The sequence below is a fragment of the Lucilia sericata genome, unplaced genomic scaffold (genome assembly GCF_015586225.1).
Source record: "Lucilia sericata isolate MDLA Ls3-8-SP2 unplaced genomic scaffold, ASM1558622v1 Contig000116F_arrow, whole genome shotgun sequence".
Taxonomy (NCBI): Eukaryota; Metazoa; Arthropoda; class Insecta; order Diptera; family Calliphoridae; genus Lucilia; species Lucilia sericata.
This window is the reverse complement of record NW_023994148.1, coordinates 216,655-235,843: the sequence shown is the minus strand read 5'-3', so window position 1 is coordinate 235,843 and position 19,189 is coordinate 216,655. Positions and strand designations below refer to the sequence as shown.

Genomic DNA, 19,189 nt, shown 5'->3' with positions numbered 1-19,189 from the left:
AGTTCATCTGATTCAGACAACTTTTCTATAGAAAAAGTTCATCTGATTCAGACAACTTTTCTATAGAAAAAGTTGCTCTGATTCAGACAACTTTTCTATAGAAAAAGTTGCTATGATTCAGACAACTTTTCTATAGAAAAGGTTGCTCTGATTCAGACAACTTTTCTATAGAAAAGGTTGCTCTGATTCAGACAACTTTTCTATAGAAAAAGTGGCTCTGATTCAGACAACTTTTCTATAGAAAAAGTGGCTCTGATTCAGACAACTTTTCTATAGAAAAAGTGGCTCTGATTCAGACAACTTTTCTATAGAAAAAGTTGCTCTGATTCAGACAACTTTTCTATAGAAAAAGTTGCTCTGATTCAGACAACTTTTCTATAGAAAAAGTTGCTCTGATTCAGACAACTTTTCTATAGAAAAAGATGCTCTGATTCAGACAACTTTTCTATAGAAAAAGATGCTCTGATTCAGACAACTTTTCTATAGAAAAAGATGCTCTGATTCAGACAACTTTTCTATAGAAAAAGTTGCTCTGATTCAGACAACTTTTCTTTTCGAATGCAGAATATTTAGGGACTTCAAACTCTTCTATAGAGAAGTGGAAAGCTTAAAACAACTTAAAAACTTCACTTGGATAGAATAAAGTTTCAGTTATTTCTATTCAAAAGAAAAACGTTTATTTAAATTATATATATAAAACAATTTTTATTCTTAATATTTTTATCTCACACAAATTATTTTTGAGAGACCTGGAAGTGGCCAATATATAAAAAAAATCTAAGAAAGTCATAACAAGAGTATTCTCTAAAAAGAAAGAAACTTATTAATAAGGAGCAGTCCAGTGCTTATTAAAAACAAATGTTGGCAAAATATGATTAAAATTAAAAATTCAACTAAATACATAAAAAGTTACTTAAAATTATATTAATTTCTACTTGCAAATAAACAATTTAATTACTAGCGGTATTTTCTTTATTATTATTATTTAAACATCGTTGTTTGTCCAGGGCCTGTTTTAGCTGTGAAGAATAAATGTCGATGAAAAACTATAAAAAATATCTATTAAAACAGATTTTCAATTTAATTACCTCCAAACTTTTCTTTTCTAAACTTTCCTTCATGCGCACTTGTATCTTGGCCAATTGGGCATCATATTCAATTTTCAATCTATCGTATTCTTTCAACATATGGGCTTCTTTATCTTCGGAATAACGCTGTTAGTGAGAAGGAAATTATTTCAGAAATTTTAAGACATAAACCATTTTGCTTTACCTTGTAATTAGCAGCTGTTCTCTTTGCCGAATTATATTTTGTTTGCCAGGATTGTACGGCACTTTCGTGTGCCTTTTGTAGATCTGTAAATTTCTGTTTCCAATCCATTTCTACAGCATCTAGACTTTTTCTCTGCTCTTCCCATTGTTTCATTACCGCCTTCATCGATTTTCGTTCAGCCTCAATTTGTGCTTGTCGTTCGTTTAATTCGCTGGTCAATTCTTTAATTCTTTGCACTTTTTGTTGTAGTTCATCGCGTGTCTTTTGTATGCTTATATTTTGTCTTTGTATAATATCTTTATATTCATCATCCTTTTGCTTAAGAATTTCATCCATTTTTTCTCGCTCTGCTAAAATGGCCTGTTTCAACAGATCCACCTCAGTTTGTCTTTGTTGCAATTCTGCATTAATGTGTTGATATTCACGTTGCAGACAAAGACTTTGTTCTTGAGTTTCTTGGAGTTTGGATTGAAAACGTTTTAACTCTACGGCAAATATTTTCGCCATTTCATCACGTATTCTTGCTTCGATCTTTTTAATTTCGTTACGTTCTAATTCTGGTGATGTTGTTACACTTTTATCGCTTAATTGTCTGGAATTCTTCAGGGGACTGTTGGAAGCTTCTGAAGCTGAACTGTGTGTTTTAATGTATTCTTCAAATTGTGTAGCTTTTGTTTTTAGTTCTTTGATAAGATGTTCCTGCTGTTCACTTAATTTTAATTGTTCATTTAATTCGGCAATATGGCTTTTGGAATTTTTTAATTCTTTTGTTAATTCATCGATTTCTTTTTTGCTAATTGCATTAATGTTGGTGAGTTTAAGATTCTGAATTTCAAACTAGAAGGATGGAAAGATTTTAGAAAAAGTTTATCTGATTCAAACATCATTTCTATAGAAAAAGTTCATCTGATTCAGACAACTTTTCTATAGAAAATGTTGAGCTGATTCAGACAACTTTTTTATAGAAAAAGTTCATCTGATCCAGACAACTTTTCTATAGAAAATGTTGATCAGACTCAGACAACTTTTCTATAGAAAATGTTTGTCTGATTCAGACAACTTTTCTATAGAAAATGTTTGTCTGATTCAGACAACTTTTCTATAGAAAATGTTTGTCTGATTCAGACAACTTTTCTATAGAAAATGTTTGTCTGATTCAGACAACTTTTCTATAGAAAATGTTTGTCTGATTCAGACAACTTTTCTATAGAAAATGTTCATCTGATTCAGACAACTTTTCTATGGAAAATGTTCATCTGATTCTGACAACTGTTCTATAGAAAACGTTCATCTGATTCAGTCAACTTTTCTATAGAAAACGTTCATCTGATTCAGTCAACTTTTCTATAGAAAAAGTTCATCTGATTCAGACAACTTTCCTATAGAAAAAGTTGATCTAATTCAGAAAACTTTTCTATAGAAAAGGTTCATTTTATTTAGACAACTTTTCTATAGAAAATTTTCATCTGATTCAGACAACTTTTGTATAGTAAAAGTTGATCTGATTTAGACAACTTTTCTATAGAAAAAGTTGACCGGATTCAGAAAATTTTTCTATACAAAAAGTTGATCTGATTAGACAACTTTTCTATAGAAAAAGTTGATCTGATTCAGATAACTTTTCTATAGAAAAAGTTGTTAAGATTCAGACAACTTTTCTATAGAAAAAGTTCATCTGATTGGACAACTTTTCTATAGAAAAATTTCATCTGATTCAGACAACTTTTCTATAGAAAAAGTTAATCTGATGCAGAAAAATGTATCCTAATTTAAGGAAATCATTCTGATTCTGAGCAAACTCACCTTTGTTAACTCCGCCACATAATCCATACACTTGGCACATTCATTTGCCGCCTCCTTGGCGGCCTTTGTAGTTTCCAACTTTTCCTTTTCCAATTTCTCGCGTAAATCGGCAATTTCTCTTTCATGACACAATTTCTCAGTTTCCAAAATCTTGGATAATTCTGAACACTTAACTTCGGCCAATTTCAAACCTCGCTGTAAATTGGCCACTTTTTCCTTTTCCTCCTGCAATTCCTTGGCTCTGTCTGTTTTAAGTAACTTTTCCATTTCATACGATAAAGCCTCTTTGGCATTTGATATCTCAACATAGAGATTTTTCAAACGATCACATTCTGCTTGGGCATCTTTTAGAAGAAATTTATGTTTTTCCAATTCCAAACGCGTATTCTCGGCGGTGTGTCGCTGCTTAAGACCAAGATTTTCTTTGAGTATTTGTTCATTATTTAATTTAAGACTTTCATGTTCTTGTTTGAGTTCTTCCAAGTCGATTTCGAGATTTTTCAATTGGCCATCGAGTTTTTTGCGTTCAATTTCTTGTTGCAATTTTTGTTCTTCCAGTTGTTGGGTTTTTTGTGTTTCCTCAGCCAATTGTCTTCTCAAGTCTTCTAGTTGTGAGTGCAAACGATTGTCTTGCTGTTGCGTTTGGGCCTGCTGTTCAAATTCTTCCTCCATTACACGTAATTTATTTTGTAGTTTTATATTTTCCTCTTTTAAAGTGGAAATTTGTACCAAAGACTTATTTTCTTCTTGCTTTAGTTGTTTGATCTCCAGTTGTTTTTCGTCTAGGAATTGTTGCAGTTTACGTATCTCTTCCCGTTTGCTTTTAATATTGGCTAAAGCACGATAGAGTTCCTCCTTTAAATTGCCCATTCTATCGAGGGGATTGAGAGGAGTACTACCCACCACACGTCCTTGAGTCTGGCTAAGTCTACGCGGTGTATCTTCTTGATTATATTGATGCAACACACTATCCATGGAGTCCAATTCCGCGGTGGTCATTTCCAAACGTTCTTTTAAGGAGTTAATAGTCTTTTCCATATCTTGAATCTGTTGCTGCAGACTGGCTATGAGTTTTTGCAACCTTACATTCTCCTGGAAGTAATCGGGACGCGACAGCAATTCCTCACAACGTTTCTGAGCCTCATCGAGTGCATGATTTAGATCATTGATTTTACTGGCCTTATCACACAACATCATTTGATGTGATTCCTGCAAGGCTTGATAGCGGGTATTCATACTCTCCAATTCAGAAGACTTCTTATCCAATTTATTGGCCACTTGTTCCATTTGTTGTTGCAGCATTTCGATTTCGGCCCGATGGCGATCTTCCATTTGTTTACGTTTCAATTCAAAGTTACGTTCTTGATTTCTATTTAAATCTCTTTCCACCATGTCATATTTCCTCTGAACATCTGCCAATAGATTTTGTGCTGTTTCCAATTTCCCCACTAGAGCATTGTTTTCCGCCTCCAAAGATTTTTTCTCATTTTTCATTTTGTTAATGGTATTTTCCAAATTCGAACATTTTTCTTTAGATTCCACCAATAGCTCGTGATTATTTGATTTGCTAGACAAGGCACGATCTAATTCAGCCTGCGTTATGCTTAATTTCTTTTCCAAATCACTGCGTCTATGATACTCTTCATTTAGTAAATGTTGTGAGTGCTCCAGTTCACGGCTACGTGACTCTGCCAACATTTTAAGGTTATGTATTTCCTTCTCGCAGGCACTGTGATCCACAACAGTGGGAGGAGCAGGCGCAAAGGCATTATTTATATTATTACCATAGGGGTGCGTAAGCAGAGGCTGCTGATGATGCTGCTGCTGTTGTGCTGGCTCCATTAAGTCAGACTGAAAATTTGTTGTGGAATCTATGGTGGTCTCGTCATCATCCAAATCACCAAAAGCATTTTCGATTATTTTACCCAACTTTTAAGATTTTTCATTAATTGACATTTAAATTTATGATAAAATTTACAAATTTTAAAACAAACCTCTTCATGGCGTCTTCTTTGATCTTCTAAAGCCTCCTCCTCTTCTTGCCTTTCCAAGCTGGTATTAACTTTAATACTCTCGGCTCCTTGAAATAAACTTATGCCGGGCGTATTCATTTTCTTTTAAAAATCAACAGTTTGTTAATAATTTGAATATTTAAATAGTTTTTAACGCAGGCGCATTCTTTGTTGTTGTTAGTATGTGCGTGTGTTTTTTTTCAATTGTTTTGAAAAACAATTGTAAAAAAAATTCCAAATTCTTCTTCTTTTTAGAACATTGATAGCTCAACAAAATGTTTTGTTTACTTTAGAGCGACCTCTAGCGGTGAGTAGTAAATTAATGTGAGAGGCCGAGTTTACACTGTAGTTATTTAGAAAGCAGACGTTATAATGTAAAATTTTAAAGTTGCCACGGCATTTTATTGTTTTTGTTATTACTGATGTTACTTAAATGTTTATTATTGTAGTTATTATTAGTTTTCTATTTGTAAGTCATCTAGATAAACTGGATATCCTGAAAATTATCAGAGTTGCCTCAGTCATTTATAGTTACGGGCTAGTAAGAGCAGAACACCACCCATGATAGATACGTTATATCTTGTCGGACAGCCCAACTGAAAAGAACGGTAACAAAGAAAAAGTTCAAAAGTTCCTTCCTCGTTATGACAAAACAAGACCAATGAAATCTCAACCTATTCAATGTCTCTCCATGTAAATAAATCGCAATCGTCCTACTAGATCAAAAAAAAAACCACAATAACACTGTTCGAAATTTGTCACCAGACAAATTTTCCACGAACAAGGGCCTAACGTATAAATCCTTTTTTCCTCTCCCAACTCCTTAAATTGTCCCTAAAAAGTTGGTTTTGGTGCAATCTTTTATATTTCAAATAATGTTTTTTTACTATTTTTTATTTTTTCCATACTTTTTTCAGATTTTTTCGTTTTTAGCCTTAATTAAAAAAAAAGGATTTTGTTTTTAATATTACTTTAAAGATTTGTTTCGTGTTTTTGTTTTTAAGATTTGTTTTTTTTTTATTAATATTATACAGACTGTCCATTTATGTTCATAAACGCACTTATATTGGGGCATTTATCTAATTTCTCGGGATCGATTTGGAAAACCTTGGACAAACGTTTCCAACTCTGCGCATCGAAATAGTAAAAGGTGCCACGTTCTTTTGTACCATTTTTCTCGTATTGATTGGGGCCAGGAATTCGAGTTATCCAGATTTTTTCCTCTATATGATATCTCCATTCGCGACTATGTCTGCAATAAGAGAAGAACGCAAAAAAAACAAAATTAATATATTAAAAGAGGATTTAAGGCATAAAACGGAACTTACAATTCTGCTGCTGCCATAAGTTGCATGATATCGCCGATATTTGTATAGAACAGGAAAAAAAGCAGATCTTCTTGCAGTTTTTTTAAATGTGGCGAGGAAAGTTTGTCTCTTATCGCAAAATTTATCAAATATTCAGGTGGCACATTACACTCAACATCTTGTGCTCTAGTAAATACAACAACAAAAAACAACAAAAACAATTAATTACAATTATATTCAAATAACAAACTCTCTTACAAATAGAAAAATTAAAACTTTTACACACCTGCAGGGATGATCCGCAAACGGTCCAGCGAATGTTGGATGTAAACTTTCTTGGGAATTGAGATTTAAACCTAAACCAGTTAAATCAATGCCTGAGGCTAATGTAACCAAATTTGGATCGGATTCAGCGGCACGCATAAACGTTAATAAGCCCACCATACCAAATTGATTATTCACCATACTCGCCGGTATATTTGTGACTTTGCCTAAAATGTAACAAAAACAGGAAATTAGTAAAAAGTATTAGAAAGTATGTTTTAGCTTAACAAAGCATTAATTAAGTGTTATAGTTTATAGATATACAATAAGATAATAATAATTAATAAAAAAGCAACATTTAATGAAAACCGTACCATCAGGAGATGTTTGCACGCCGGTTTTCATCAATTTGTTATCGCTGGAATTATCATTCGGATGTTGTTGTTGTTGCTGTTGTTGTTGCTGCTGTTGCTGTTGTTGTTGTTGTTCAATGCTACCACTATTACCCATACCACTAATGCCAGATGTTGTACCACTACCACTGGGTGCCGAACTACTCACACCACCAGAGCTAACAATACCACCAATACCACTGCCAAAATTGCCACCTGCTGTACTGACAGGCGCTCCACCAACACCACCACCAACTACACCAACACCTCCTTGTCCACTACTACCACCACCAACGACACCACCAACTGATGAGCCTGATCCTACCGCACCACTACCCACAGCTCCCAACCCACTGTTGGCTACAATTGAATTCATTGTCTTATCCGTACCATCCAAATTATTACTATCTGTTAGAGCACTTCCCGCATTCGTTGTACCATCCGAGTTTTGAGTGCCCGGTAACGCAGGGAAATCTTCATTAGACATCGTGAATTCCGATTGCTCTGATGTTGGTTGTTTTACCATGCCAACTAAAAGATGTCATTTTCATTTTTGATTTGGATTTCGATTTCGATTTGGATTTCGATTTTTTTTTGTTTTTTGTTTTGGGAAGAAATAAAAGAAGAAGAGGGGAAGAAATACTCTTTAGCATTCAAGTATTTAATAATTGTAAATTTTGTTTTCGTTTGTTTTCTTTTTTGTTATTGTAAATGCGTATAGAAAATAAATTTCGGAAAAATATTAACAGAACTTTTCTAAATGAATCTTTAAAGAGCCAAATGGGTGTTAAAAAAATCAACAAAAGAAATCTAAGTTCATACTCTATAAATTAACAACAAAACAAAAAACTAAAAACACGTTTTCACTACTAATACTAGAATTTTCAAACAACAACAAAATTAGCTTCCAATTTCAATTCTTTTAACAACAAAACAAAAGAGTGTTTTCCTTAAGCATTTTGGAGGCAGGAGCAAGGGAGGTTGTTTTTGTTCAGCATATATGTACATTTAAAAGGTGATTTCCAATTTTGGAGTTTTCAATGTTTGGTTAGTAACAAATGAATAATTTTGATGACATTTTTACATAAATATAATGAAATTTTGCCAAGGACCAAATTAGATTTGAAAATAGGACTTTTATCAGTTTTTAGTTTAGGCGCTTTTCATTAATTTTATCAGAATAATTTGAATTCAGATTATTTTCAACGAACTGAAAATTACCGGTAACAACTGCTTCATCTTGGATTTTGGGTTGGTATGAAAACTCGAGCTATCCACACAAATTTTGTCCCTTACACTTATCTTAGCCAACCGTTTAATAAATATTTTATTAGAATATTGAACTGGAACTGAATTAGGCATGAACTAGAATTGAACTAGAACTGAACTAGAACTTAACTACAACTGAACTAGAACTGAACTAGAACTTAACTAGAACTGAACTAGAACTGAACTAGAACTGAACTAGAACTGAACTAGAACTGAACTAGAACTGAACTAGACCTGAACTAGAACTGAACTAGAACTGAACTAGAACTGAACTAGAACTGAACTAGAACTGAACTAGAACTGAACTAGAACTGAACTAGAACTGAACTAGAACTGAACCAGAACTGAACTAGAACTGAACTAGAACTGAACTAGAACTGAACTAGAACTGAACTAGAACTGAACTAGAACTGAACTAGAACTGAACTAGAACTGAACTAGAACTGAACTAGAACTGAACTAGAACTGAACTAGAACTGAACTAGAACTGAACTAGAACTGAACTAGAACTGAACTAGAACTGAACTAGAACTGAACTAGAACTGAACTAGAACTGAACTAGAACTGAACTAGAACTGAACTAGAACTGAACTAGAACTGAACTAGAACTGAACTAGAACTGAACTAGAACTGAACTAGAACTGAACTAGAACTGAACTAGAACTGAACTAGAACTGAACTAGAACTGAACTAGAACTGAACTAGAACTGAACTAGAACTGAACTAGAACTGAACTAGAACTGAACTAGAACTGAACTAGAACTGAACTAGAACTGAACTAGAACTGAACTAGAACTGAACTAGAATTGAACTAGAACTGAACTAGAACTGAACTAGAATTGAACTAGAACTGAACTAGAACTGAACTAGAACTGAACTAGAACTGAACTAGAACTGAACTAGAACTGAACTAGAACTGAACTAGAACTGAACTAGAACTGAACTAGAACTGAACTAGAACTGAACTAGAACTGAACTAGAACTGAACTAGAACTGAACTAGAACTGAACTAGAACTGAACTAGAACTGAACTAGAACTGAACTGAACTGAACTAGAACTGAACTAGAACTGAACTAGAACTGAACTAGAACTGAACTAGAACTGAACTAGATCTGAACTGAACTAGAACTGAACTAGAACTGAACTAGATCTGAACTGAACTAGAACTGAACTAGAACTGAACTAGAACTGAACTAGAACTGAACTAGAACTGAACTAGAACTGAACTAGAACTGAACTAGAACTGAACTAGAACTGAACTAGAACTGAACTAGAACTGAACTAGAACTGAACTAGAACTGAACTAGAACTGAACTGAACTAGAACTGAACTAGAACTGAACTAGAACTGAACTAGATCTGAACTAGAACTGAACTAGAACTGAACTAGAACTGAACTAGAACTGAACTAGAACTGAACTGGAACTGAACTAGAACTGAACTAGAACTGAACTAGAACTGAACTGGAACTGAACTAGAACTGAACTAGAACTGAACTAGAACTGAACTAGAACTGAACTAGAACTGAACTAGAATTGAACTAGAACTGAACTAGAACTGAACTGAACTAGAACTGAACTAGAACTGAACTAGAACTGAACTAGAACTAGAACTGAACTAGAACTGAACTAGAACTGAACTAGAACTGAACTAGAACTGAACTAGAACTGAACTAGAACTGAAACTAGATCTGAACTAGAACTGAACTAGAACTGAACTAGAACTGAACTAGAACTGAACTAGAACTGAACTAGAACTGAACTAGAACTGAACTAGAACTGAACTAGAACTGAACTAGAACTGAACTAGAACTGAACTAGAACTGAACTAGAACTGAACTAGAACTGAACTAGAACTGAACTAGAACTGAACTAGAACTGAACTAGAACTGAACTAGAACTGAACTAGAACTGAACTAGAACTGAACTAGAACTGAACTAGAACTGAAGTAGAACTGAAGTAGAACTGAAGTAGAACTGAACTAGAACTGAACTAGAACTGAACTAGAACTGAACTAGAACTGAACTAGAACTGAACTAGAACTGAACTAGAACTGAACTAGAACTGAACTAGAACTGAACTAGAACTGAACTAGAACTGAACTAGAACTGAACTAGAACTGAACTAGAACTGAACTAGAACTGAACTAGAACTGAAGTAGAACTGAAGTAGAACTGAAGTAGAACTGAACTAGAACTGAACTAGAACTGAACTAGAACTGAACTAGAACTGAACTAGAAATGAACTAGAACTGAACTAGAACTAAACTAGAACTGAACTAGTACTACCGAACAAAATTTGAACTAGAACTGAATAACTTTGAAATGTTTTGAGATTATTTTTAAAGTTTAAAACATTTTTCAAACTTTTGCATCCAAAATATATCTTCAGATATCGATAGGAATCTTGTGACAAAGAAAAAAAAAAAAACACCAAAAAGTAATAAATTTATGTACAATATCCTAAATATTCTGAATCGTTTCAATGTATAGCAGATATAAAAATTTCTCAATGCCTTTTCAAAAAGGATTTCAAAAGATTGTGTTAAAACTTTCTAAATTATCCACTTATTAGCTAAATTTTAATCAAAATTATCCCAACCAAATAGTTTTTTGAATGTCAGACCTTAAACCTAAGCCCCTCTAACATTGCCCCACTATCACGCCTTTAACACTCTTTTCGAAATTTCGCATTATAACTTAAACTATCATGGACACACAACACTATAACTTACAAATGAACGTATTAACTAATTGACAAAACTACAAAAAAACACTAAAAACAACTTTAACATTAATAATGAATGAATTTAGATAATAGAAGTAATAAAAAATAATTAGACAAATAGATGAAATTGTTTTTTAGGAGAGAACAAAAAAAAACGTAAATAAAAAGACACAAACTAAAACAAAATGATTACAAATATGTATAAATATAAAACTATATGTATATAGTATAAATAAATAATGAAGTAAAAAAAACGAAGGATATATTTCGTTGAAAAACTCACAAGAGGTAAAGAAATTACCATAAGGTTTGCTTCCCGGCGGCTGGAGGGGATTCGTCTGAGGCAGTGATTGATCATTCTGGCCGCGAGCATTTGTCAGAGATGGAAATTCTGAAGGATCGAGTAGGGCCGGCGTTGTTGTATCCCCACTGCCACCAAAAACATTATGGAAATTATTTAGAGGTCCACCAGCGGCACCGCCACCACCTCCACCACTACCAGTCGTACCGTAACCGCCACGATTTTGCATAAAATTGCCCATGTTCGACTACAAGAAAAATACAAAAAGAAATAATAACATTCAAATTCCATAATAAAGAGAGAAATTTAAAGTTTTATAACTTACCATAGGCCCCTGACCCAGTCCCTGCATACGTCTTTCCACATATGGACGCTGGTTAAAAACATTTGCACGATTACCACTTGTTAACGCAGGACCACCAACCGATAGCTGAGCACTACGATTCGGTGATAATTGAGGTTGCGTTTGTCCATAATTTGCTCCTTTAAAGAATATTTTAAATGAGTTAATATTTATATTATTTGGAAAATAAAGAAGAGAACAACTTACCACTGGGAAACATGCCTGACGTGGGTGTTACATGACCGGATAATGAACTACCACCAAAACCGCCTGTAGTTCTGCCCGTTAGAGATGCATTTGCTATGCTTCTTGGGGGTTGTTGAAAATTTAAATTCGCCATTATCTAAAAATAAGATATAAAAAAAACAAAAACATTACCATTTAATAAAATTGGCTTATAGGTAAAGCATGTATTTAACATGTTTTGTTTCATGTTGCTAAATAAGCATAAAGTAAATGCCTTAAATAGGTCAAGGTTTCTATTGTATTCATTCACTTTGTTTTCCATTGTAATTATAATAATGTTGATAAAGTTGGGCTTTTAATATAAAATAAAAGTAGATAAACTTTTGGTTTTTAACTTGAATTGCAAACCTTTTAAAAACTTAAATTTTATGGGAAATTCCAGCAGCTCAGGGTGACTGTCCCGAATTAGTAAATTTTTTGTTATTCAGGAAAATCGAAAATAAGATAAAATTTCTAAAATAAAACGGTATCTAAACTAGAACTGAAGTAGAACTTAACTTTAACTGAACTAGAAGTGAACTGAATTAGAACTGAACTAGAACTGAACTAGAACTGAACTAGAACTGAACTAGAACTGAACTAGAACTGAACTAGAACTGAACTAGAACTGAACTAGAACTGAACTAGAACTGAACTAGAACTGAACTAGAACTGAACTGGAACTGAACTAGAACTGAACTAGAACTGAACTAGAACTGAACTAGAACTGAACTAGAACTGAACTAGAACTGAACTAGAACTGAACTAGAACTGAACTAGAACTGAACTAGAACTGAACAAGAACTGAACTAGAACTGAACTAGAACTGAACTAGAACTGAACTAGAACTGAAATAGAACTGAAGTAGAACTGAACTAGAACTGAACTAGAACTGAACTAGAACTGAACTAGAACTAAACTAGAACTGAACTAGAACTGAACTAGAACTGAACTAGAACTGAACTAGAACTGAACTAGAACTGAACTAGAACTGAACTAGAACTGAACTAGACTAGAACTGAACTAGAACTGAACTAGAACTGAACTAGAACTGAACTAGAACTGAACTAGAACTGAACTAGAACTGAACTAGAACTGAACTAGAACTGAACTAGAACTGAACTAGAACTGAACTAGAACTGAACTAGAACTAAACTAGAACTGAACTAGAACTGAACTAGAACTGAACTAGAACTGAACTAGAACTGAACTAGAACTGAACTAGAACTGAACTAGAACTGAACTAGAACTGAACTAGAACTGAACTAGAACTGAACTAGAACTGAACTAGAACTGAACTAGAACTGAACTAGAACTGAACTAGAACTGAACTAGAACTGAACTAGAACTGAACTAGAACTGAACTAGAACTAAACTAGAACTGAACTAGAACTGAACTAGAACTGAACTAGAACTGAACCAGAACTGAACTAGAACTGAACTAGAACTGAACTAGAACTGAACTAGAACTGAACTAGAACTGAACTAGAACTGAACTAGAACTGAACTAGAACAAAACTAGAAGTAATGTAAAATTAAACATATTCAATCATTTAACAAAGGTTTATGAAACTTATTAATTGAGTACAATTTTTTACAACATATGTATTAGTAAATTTAATTTTAATAAAGCCTTATTTTTCATAATAACAATATTAACTAAAAACTTATAAACGGCTAAAGAAATAGTTTTCTCTACATAAAAACATATTCTACTAAAATAATAAAACAAGGATCAAATTATATATAAACGTATATAAAACGTTAATGATCCCCAAATACAAGTTAAGTATTTTTTTAATACATAAACTCTACTACATATAGAGATAAATACACAATTATTTGACTACCTGTCGCATTTAAGACACACATGTATCGGATAATATACGAACATGAATATATTTTTGTTATAGCCTTCTGTCTATGTAGTGGAAAATGATGATGTTGATGGCAAAGATGATAATGATGTTGATTACTGACCCTTATACGCCATTACCAAGAATACCAACAACACCATCACTCTCTTACCATTAAAACTAATACAAATTTAAGCATCAAGTATAATAATAACGAAATAAAATATGTGTTAAAAAAACAATCCATCGTTTATAAATATTACCAGGCTTTAAAAAAATACTCGAACATACAATAAAAATAAAAATGCATATTGAAAGAATCAACATTAATAGCCATTGAAAACGAAAAGGATGATGTTGCTGATGACGAGAAGACAAACAATAATTATAGAAACAACATTTACGGAAGGAATTTCATACATATTCAGAGCCAGGAACACAAAATAATAGTGTTTATTTATATGTAGAATAACAACGGGAAAAGATTTTATTTTGGTTTCATTTTCCAATGTTTTTTTTTTCTTATTGTTTTAACATATTTTTTGTTGTTTTGTTAACAAAAAATTCTTGTTATTATTAGAAAATACTGCAGCAGGAAATGCACGTCGTAAAGTCTCTATGTCTATCTACGACGCCTCTTTTTGGAATGCTGTAATTAAAATTGATTTTAAAATATTCTTAAGGTCGTTTGTTTTTCCCTTAATGCCTGTCATTTTTCAGTAACAGTTGATGTGTTAAAAGCGTTATTAATATTGAATTTGTTAATTTCGAAGGATTTGTGTAAAAGTGTTTGAGTGTGTGTATGAAACTGAAGAACTTTTAAAGGGGCTACAGCAGTGAATTTAGGGTGATCTAGAAATTTTACTGGAAATAACTAACTAACTAACTAACTAACTAACTAACTAACTAACTAACTAACTAACTAACTAACTAACTAACTAACTAACTACTAACTAACTACTAACTAACTAACTAACTAACTACTAACTAACTAACTAACTAACTAACTAACTAACTAACTAACTAACTAACTAACTACTAACTAACTAACTAACTAACTAACTAACTAACTAACTAACTAACTAACTAACTAACTAACTAACTAACTAACTAACTAACTAACTAACTAACTAACTAACTAACTAACTAACTAACTAACTAACTAACTAACTAACTAACTAACTAACTAACTAACTAACTAACTAACTAACTAACTAACTAACTAACTAACTAACTAACTAACTAACTAACTAACTAACTAACTAACTAACTAACTACTAACTAACTAACTAACTAACTAACTAACTAACTACTAACTAACTAACTAACTAACTAACTAACTAACTAACTAACTAACTAACTAACTAACTAACTAACTAACTAACTAACTAACTAACTAACTAACTAACTAACTAACTAACTAACTAACTAACTAACTAACTAACTAACTAACTAACTAACTAACTAACTAACTAACTAACTAACTAACTAACTAACTAACTAACTAACTACTAACTAACTAACTAACTAACTAACTAACTAACTAACTAACTAACTAACTAACTAACTAACTAACTAACTAACTAACTAGCTAACTAACTAACTACTAACTAACTAAGAACGGAACTAGAACGGAACTAGAACGGAACTAGAACGGAACTAGAACGGAACTATAACTGAACTAGAACTGAACTAGAACTGAACTAGAACTGAACTAGAACTGAATTAGAACTGAACTAGAACTGAACTAGAACTGAACTAGAACTGAACTAGAACTGAACTAGATCTGAACTAGAACTGAACTAGAACTGAACTAGAACTGAACTAGAACTGAACTAGAACTGAACTAGAACTGAACTGGAACTGAACTAGAACTGAACTAGAACTGAACTAGAACTGAACTAGAACTGAACTAGAACTGAACTAGAACTGAACTAGAACTGAACTAGAACTGAACTAGAACTGAACTAGAACTGAACTAGAACTGAACTAGAACTGAACTAGAACTGAACTAGAACTGAACTAGAACTGAACTAGAACTGAACTAGAACTGAACTAGAACTGAACTAGAACTGAACTAGAACTGAACTAGAACTGAACTAGAACTGAACTAGAACTGAACTAGAACTGAACTAGAACTGAACTAGAACTGAACTAGAACTGAACTAGAACTGAACTAGAACTGAACTAGAACTGAACTGAACTAGAACTGAACTAGAACTGAACTAGAACTGAACTAGAACTGAACTAGAACTGAACTAGAATTAAACTAGAACTGAACTAGAATTGAACTAGAACTAAACTAGAACTGAACTACAACTGAACTAGAACTTAAATAGAACAGAACTAGAACTGAAGTAAAACATAACTAGAACTGAAGTAATACATAACTAGAACTGAAGTAAAACATAACTAGAACTGAAGTAATACATAACTAGAACTGAAGTAATACATAACTAGAACTTTAGAAATAAAAAACCTTTAACTGACACCTCTTAGGTCCTGGATAAGCAATTCGTAGATGTATACTCAATTAAACAAACCGAGACTGGATCACATGTCGAAGTTTACACTACAATATACTCTAAATCGCAAATCAATGTGTTAAAATGTCGAATATAAATAACCACCACGAGAAGATCAATTACCTGTCGTCAATGTGTTGTTGACTAGACAGTTCTTGTAGGCATGCCATATGTCAAAATATCGATACTAATAGAGTACCATAATTGCAACAAAAAGCCGGCTTTTCGACTTTATGCTAATTATGAAAAGTCCATTTATTAAAAATCGTTTTAAAGAACTCTACGCTATAATTATTTAAATCTTCTGAAAAAAATCACGGCTAAAGAAATGACACATCTGTAAGCTAATGTTACTTCTGAAATAATTTTAAAAATTTTCTTAATCGTAACTAAATGGATTTAAATATGTACTGCATTAAATAAATCAAAGCGAATGAAAAAAGTTGTATGCCCGGAAGAATTCAAGATCCAAAACCCTATAATCTATACTTCACGTTAAAAAAATATGATGAATCAAAATAAATTATGTAAAAGCCACGATTTTTATCATTGTAAAAACTACAAAGTGAAAGTAAAATTTAAGAAATGTGAAACATATTGTGAAATTAACAAATGAATGTTACAGCCACAAATCTAACAAAGGAACCTTTCTGAAAACATTAACCTGGCGATCAATGTTTAAAAATATTATGATCCTTAATGCCAAAAATTTTAAAAATGCAGAACATTAATCTTAAGTCGCCTATCTATTCTGATATTTTGAAGGATTTAACCTCAATTATGCACTTATTACCTTTTAACGAGAAAACAATAAGAAATTATAAAAATTTCGCTATATCCCTTTCTAACAAAATAATCTAAGACTCCTAAACTTGAAAATCTAATTTTATACAACTTTAAAGTATTTTTATTTCAAATTTCCATTTTCCTTGCGTCTACACTCACCCAATAAATCTGTTGTGAATTCTTGTTCCGAATGTATTGTTGCTTTTGTTGTTGTTATTGTTTTCAAACGACTTGTAATACTTGAGCTTTTGCTGCTTCTACTGCTACGACCATAAGAACAGTTCACCGCATCTAACATTCCAAAGCGGCAAAAAATGGAACGTTATTAAACGTTAGGTGGAATCCAACTGCCCCAATATTTGCTAATAACACCACACAGTGATTAGCACAACACAGGCAGGCGGGCAGAAAGTATGAAAGTGGTATGGTAGTTATCACTTGGGCTCAAAAATACAATACAAATCCGTTGAGCTATCAACCTTGAAATTTAATCACTGTTTTTTTTTTTTTGGCAAACACAACACAGAATAGTTATTTGGTTGGTTGAAAGACAGACGAGATATAAATGTTTATGTTAGGGATTCAGATCCACTATTTTTTTGTTTGTTGTGTTTTCGATATTATAGGAATTTATTGAGAGCAGGCGCAGGCTGGCTGGCGCTATCACGAAGAAGAAGAAAAAATGGCACAAAAACGGCGTCTGTTAACTAATACACCAAATGGTTTCCAAACCAAATATTTAAGAAAATTACCATAAAATTTTGCACGTTTTTTTCTTTTCTCCAATTCCTTTAACACTTTACCATGAACTGCTAAAAATGATTTAAAGATTTCAAAATAATAGAGCAAGTTCAACTTTTTCCTGTGGAGGAGTTTATTTATTTTCTAGAAGTTGTGTTGGAGTAGCATTAGCTGCTGGTCGATCGGGTCGGGTCGATTGGTCTTTGATTTTGTTACTTTTTTCAACTTTTCCTCTCTTTTTCAGTTGGTTGGTGTTGCTTGTCCAATTGATTGCAACACACAAACAAACACACACTTATGATGTTTCTTCCTCTTCTTCGTCGACACAAACACTGACACTCACACACACAAACACAACCTCAACTTTTTCTTCTTTTTTAAACTTTTTCGTATCGTAATTTTCAGTAGTGGCCACCAACTTTAAACTATTTTGCTGAATACACTTTCTATTCTAGATTTTTAATTGTTTTTTTTTTGAAATTTACCAATAAGTAATTTTGAATATTTTGCTTGAATTTGATTCAAGCAAAAATTGTTTCTTTTTTGTTGTTTGTTTCTTGCTCGACTATTTTTTTCTTTTGAATGCTGCTTCTTCACGACGTCTTTATTCGTTGGTTTTTCTTTTTTTATTTAGTTATGGTTGTCTATATATTTTTCTTTTTCGTCCCAACGTCTATCGTCTGTAACTTGCCTTTGTTTTTTTAATTTCAAAGCAGTTCAATGAAATTTCACCCGAACTTATTGAAAGACTGCTGCTGCTGCTGATGGGAGAAGAGAGAAAAAAATCACTTTTGGTTTTTTCTTTCCTTCTTATTTTTTTCGTTTTTAGCAAAATTCACTCTACAGTGTTTTCTTTTGCCTTTAACGCATCCATATAGAAAATATTTTCCTTTAAGGAAAACTGTCTTATTTTCTGAAGGGCTTTTTCTGTTATTAACAAATCGAAATTTGCGTAGAATTTCTTTGAGCTGAAATTTAAAACACACACAAAAAAACCTTCCGCAAAATTTTTTTATGGCTCATAGCACGAATACAATTACACAGAAAACGAAATGTCGTTCGTTGCGCTTGCATGTATTTGGGTAATAATAAAATGCTGTCTAGTTTTTGTTTCACTGTCACACAAGTCAATAACTGTATATTAGCTAGTTGTCTCTCTTTTACCCATGTAATTTTACATACTAAATATTTAAACAGAGTTGCTTTTCTGTTTTCTTTCTCTTCTTGTGTAATTACTAGTTACAATACAACTCTGATGTTGTTTTGTAAGTGGGCATTACTTATTAGAGTTACCAGTTTTTATTATATATATAACAAATTGGAAAACGACAATACTTATATACTAAGAACCCAAACAGGCAAGAGT

General features: G+C 32.6%; 2 protein-coding genes across 4 annotated transcripts; both read right to left on the bottom strand.

Annotated features, from left to right (window-relative positions):
* Positions 1 to 679: 679 nt before the first annotated feature.
* LOC119600502 (ELKS/Rab6-interacting/CAST family member 1) lies at positions 680 to 5,309 on the bottom strand. Its single transcript, XM_037950749.1, has 5 exons — positions 5,070 to 5,309; positions 3,076 to 5,004; positions 1,273 to 2,109; positions 1,089 to 1,214; positions 680 to 1,019 (listed from the first exon to the last, which is right to left on the bottom strand). Exons 1-5 carry the CDS (start codon positions 5,184 to 5,186, stop codon positions 951 to 953), a joined length of 3,078 nt encoding a protein of 1,025 aa, XP_037806677.1. The 5' UTR covers positions 5,187 to 5,309; the 3' UTR covers positions 680 to 950.
* A 768-nt stretch (positions 5,310 to 6,077) lies between these two features.
* On the bottom strand, positions 6,078 to 18,882 carry LOC119600503 (regulator of gene activity). 3 transcript variants are annotated; one of them, XM_037950753.1, is made up of 8 exons: positions 17,242 to 18,882; positions 11,898 to 12,033; positions 11,673 to 11,830; positions 11,348 to 11,594; positions 7,033 to 7,581; positions 6,681 to 6,885; positions 6,416 to 6,580; positions 6,078 to 6,339 (listed from the first exon to the last, which is right to left on the bottom strand). In XM_037950753.1, exons 2-8 carry the CDS (start codon positions 12,028 to 12,030, stop codon positions 6,114 to 6,116), a joined length of 1,683 nt encoding a protein of 560 aa, XP_037806681.1. In that variant the 5' UTR covers positions 12,031 to 12,033; positions 17,242 to 18,882; the 3' UTR covers positions 6,078 to 6,113. The 3 variants fall into 3 exon arrangements, with proteins under 3 accessions (XP_037806681.1, XP_037806679.1, XP_037806680.1); XM_037950751.1 differs by having other exon boundaries at positions 11,330 to 11,594; positions 17,242 to 18,881; XM_037950752.1 differs by having other exon boundaries at positions 11,330 to 11,594; positions 18,515 to 18,881.
* Positions 18,883 to 19,189: the final 307 nt, after the last annotated feature.

Excerpts from the sequence above, each read along its gene's own strand:
- LOC119600503 (XM_037950751.1), bottom strand. The coding sequence starts at position 12,030 with ATGGCGAATTTAAATTTTCAACAACCCCCAAGAAGCATAGCAAATGCA. Across the intron at positions 11,831-11,897 it reads GTCAGGCATGTTTCCCAGTG|GAGCAAATTATGGACAAACG; the intron begins GTAAGTTGTTCT and ends TATTCTTTAAAG. Across the intron at positions 11,595-11,672 it reads GACTGGGTCAGGGGCCTATG|TCGAACATGGGCAATTTTAT; the intron begins GTAAGTTATAAA and ends TTTTTCTTGTAG.
- LOC119600502 (XM_037950749.1), bottom strand. The coding sequence starts at position 5,186 with ATGAATACGCCCGGCATAAGTTTATTTCAAGGAGCCGAGAGTATTAAA. Across the intron at positions 5,005-5,069 it reads AAAGAAGACGCCATGAAGAG|TTGGGTAAAATAATCGAAAA; the intron begins GTTTGTTTTAAA and ends AAATCTTAAAAG. Across the intron at positions 1,215-1,272 it reads GAACAGCTGCTAATTACAAG|CGTTATTCCGAAGATAAAGA; the intron begins GTAAAGCAAAAT and ends TCTCACTAACAG.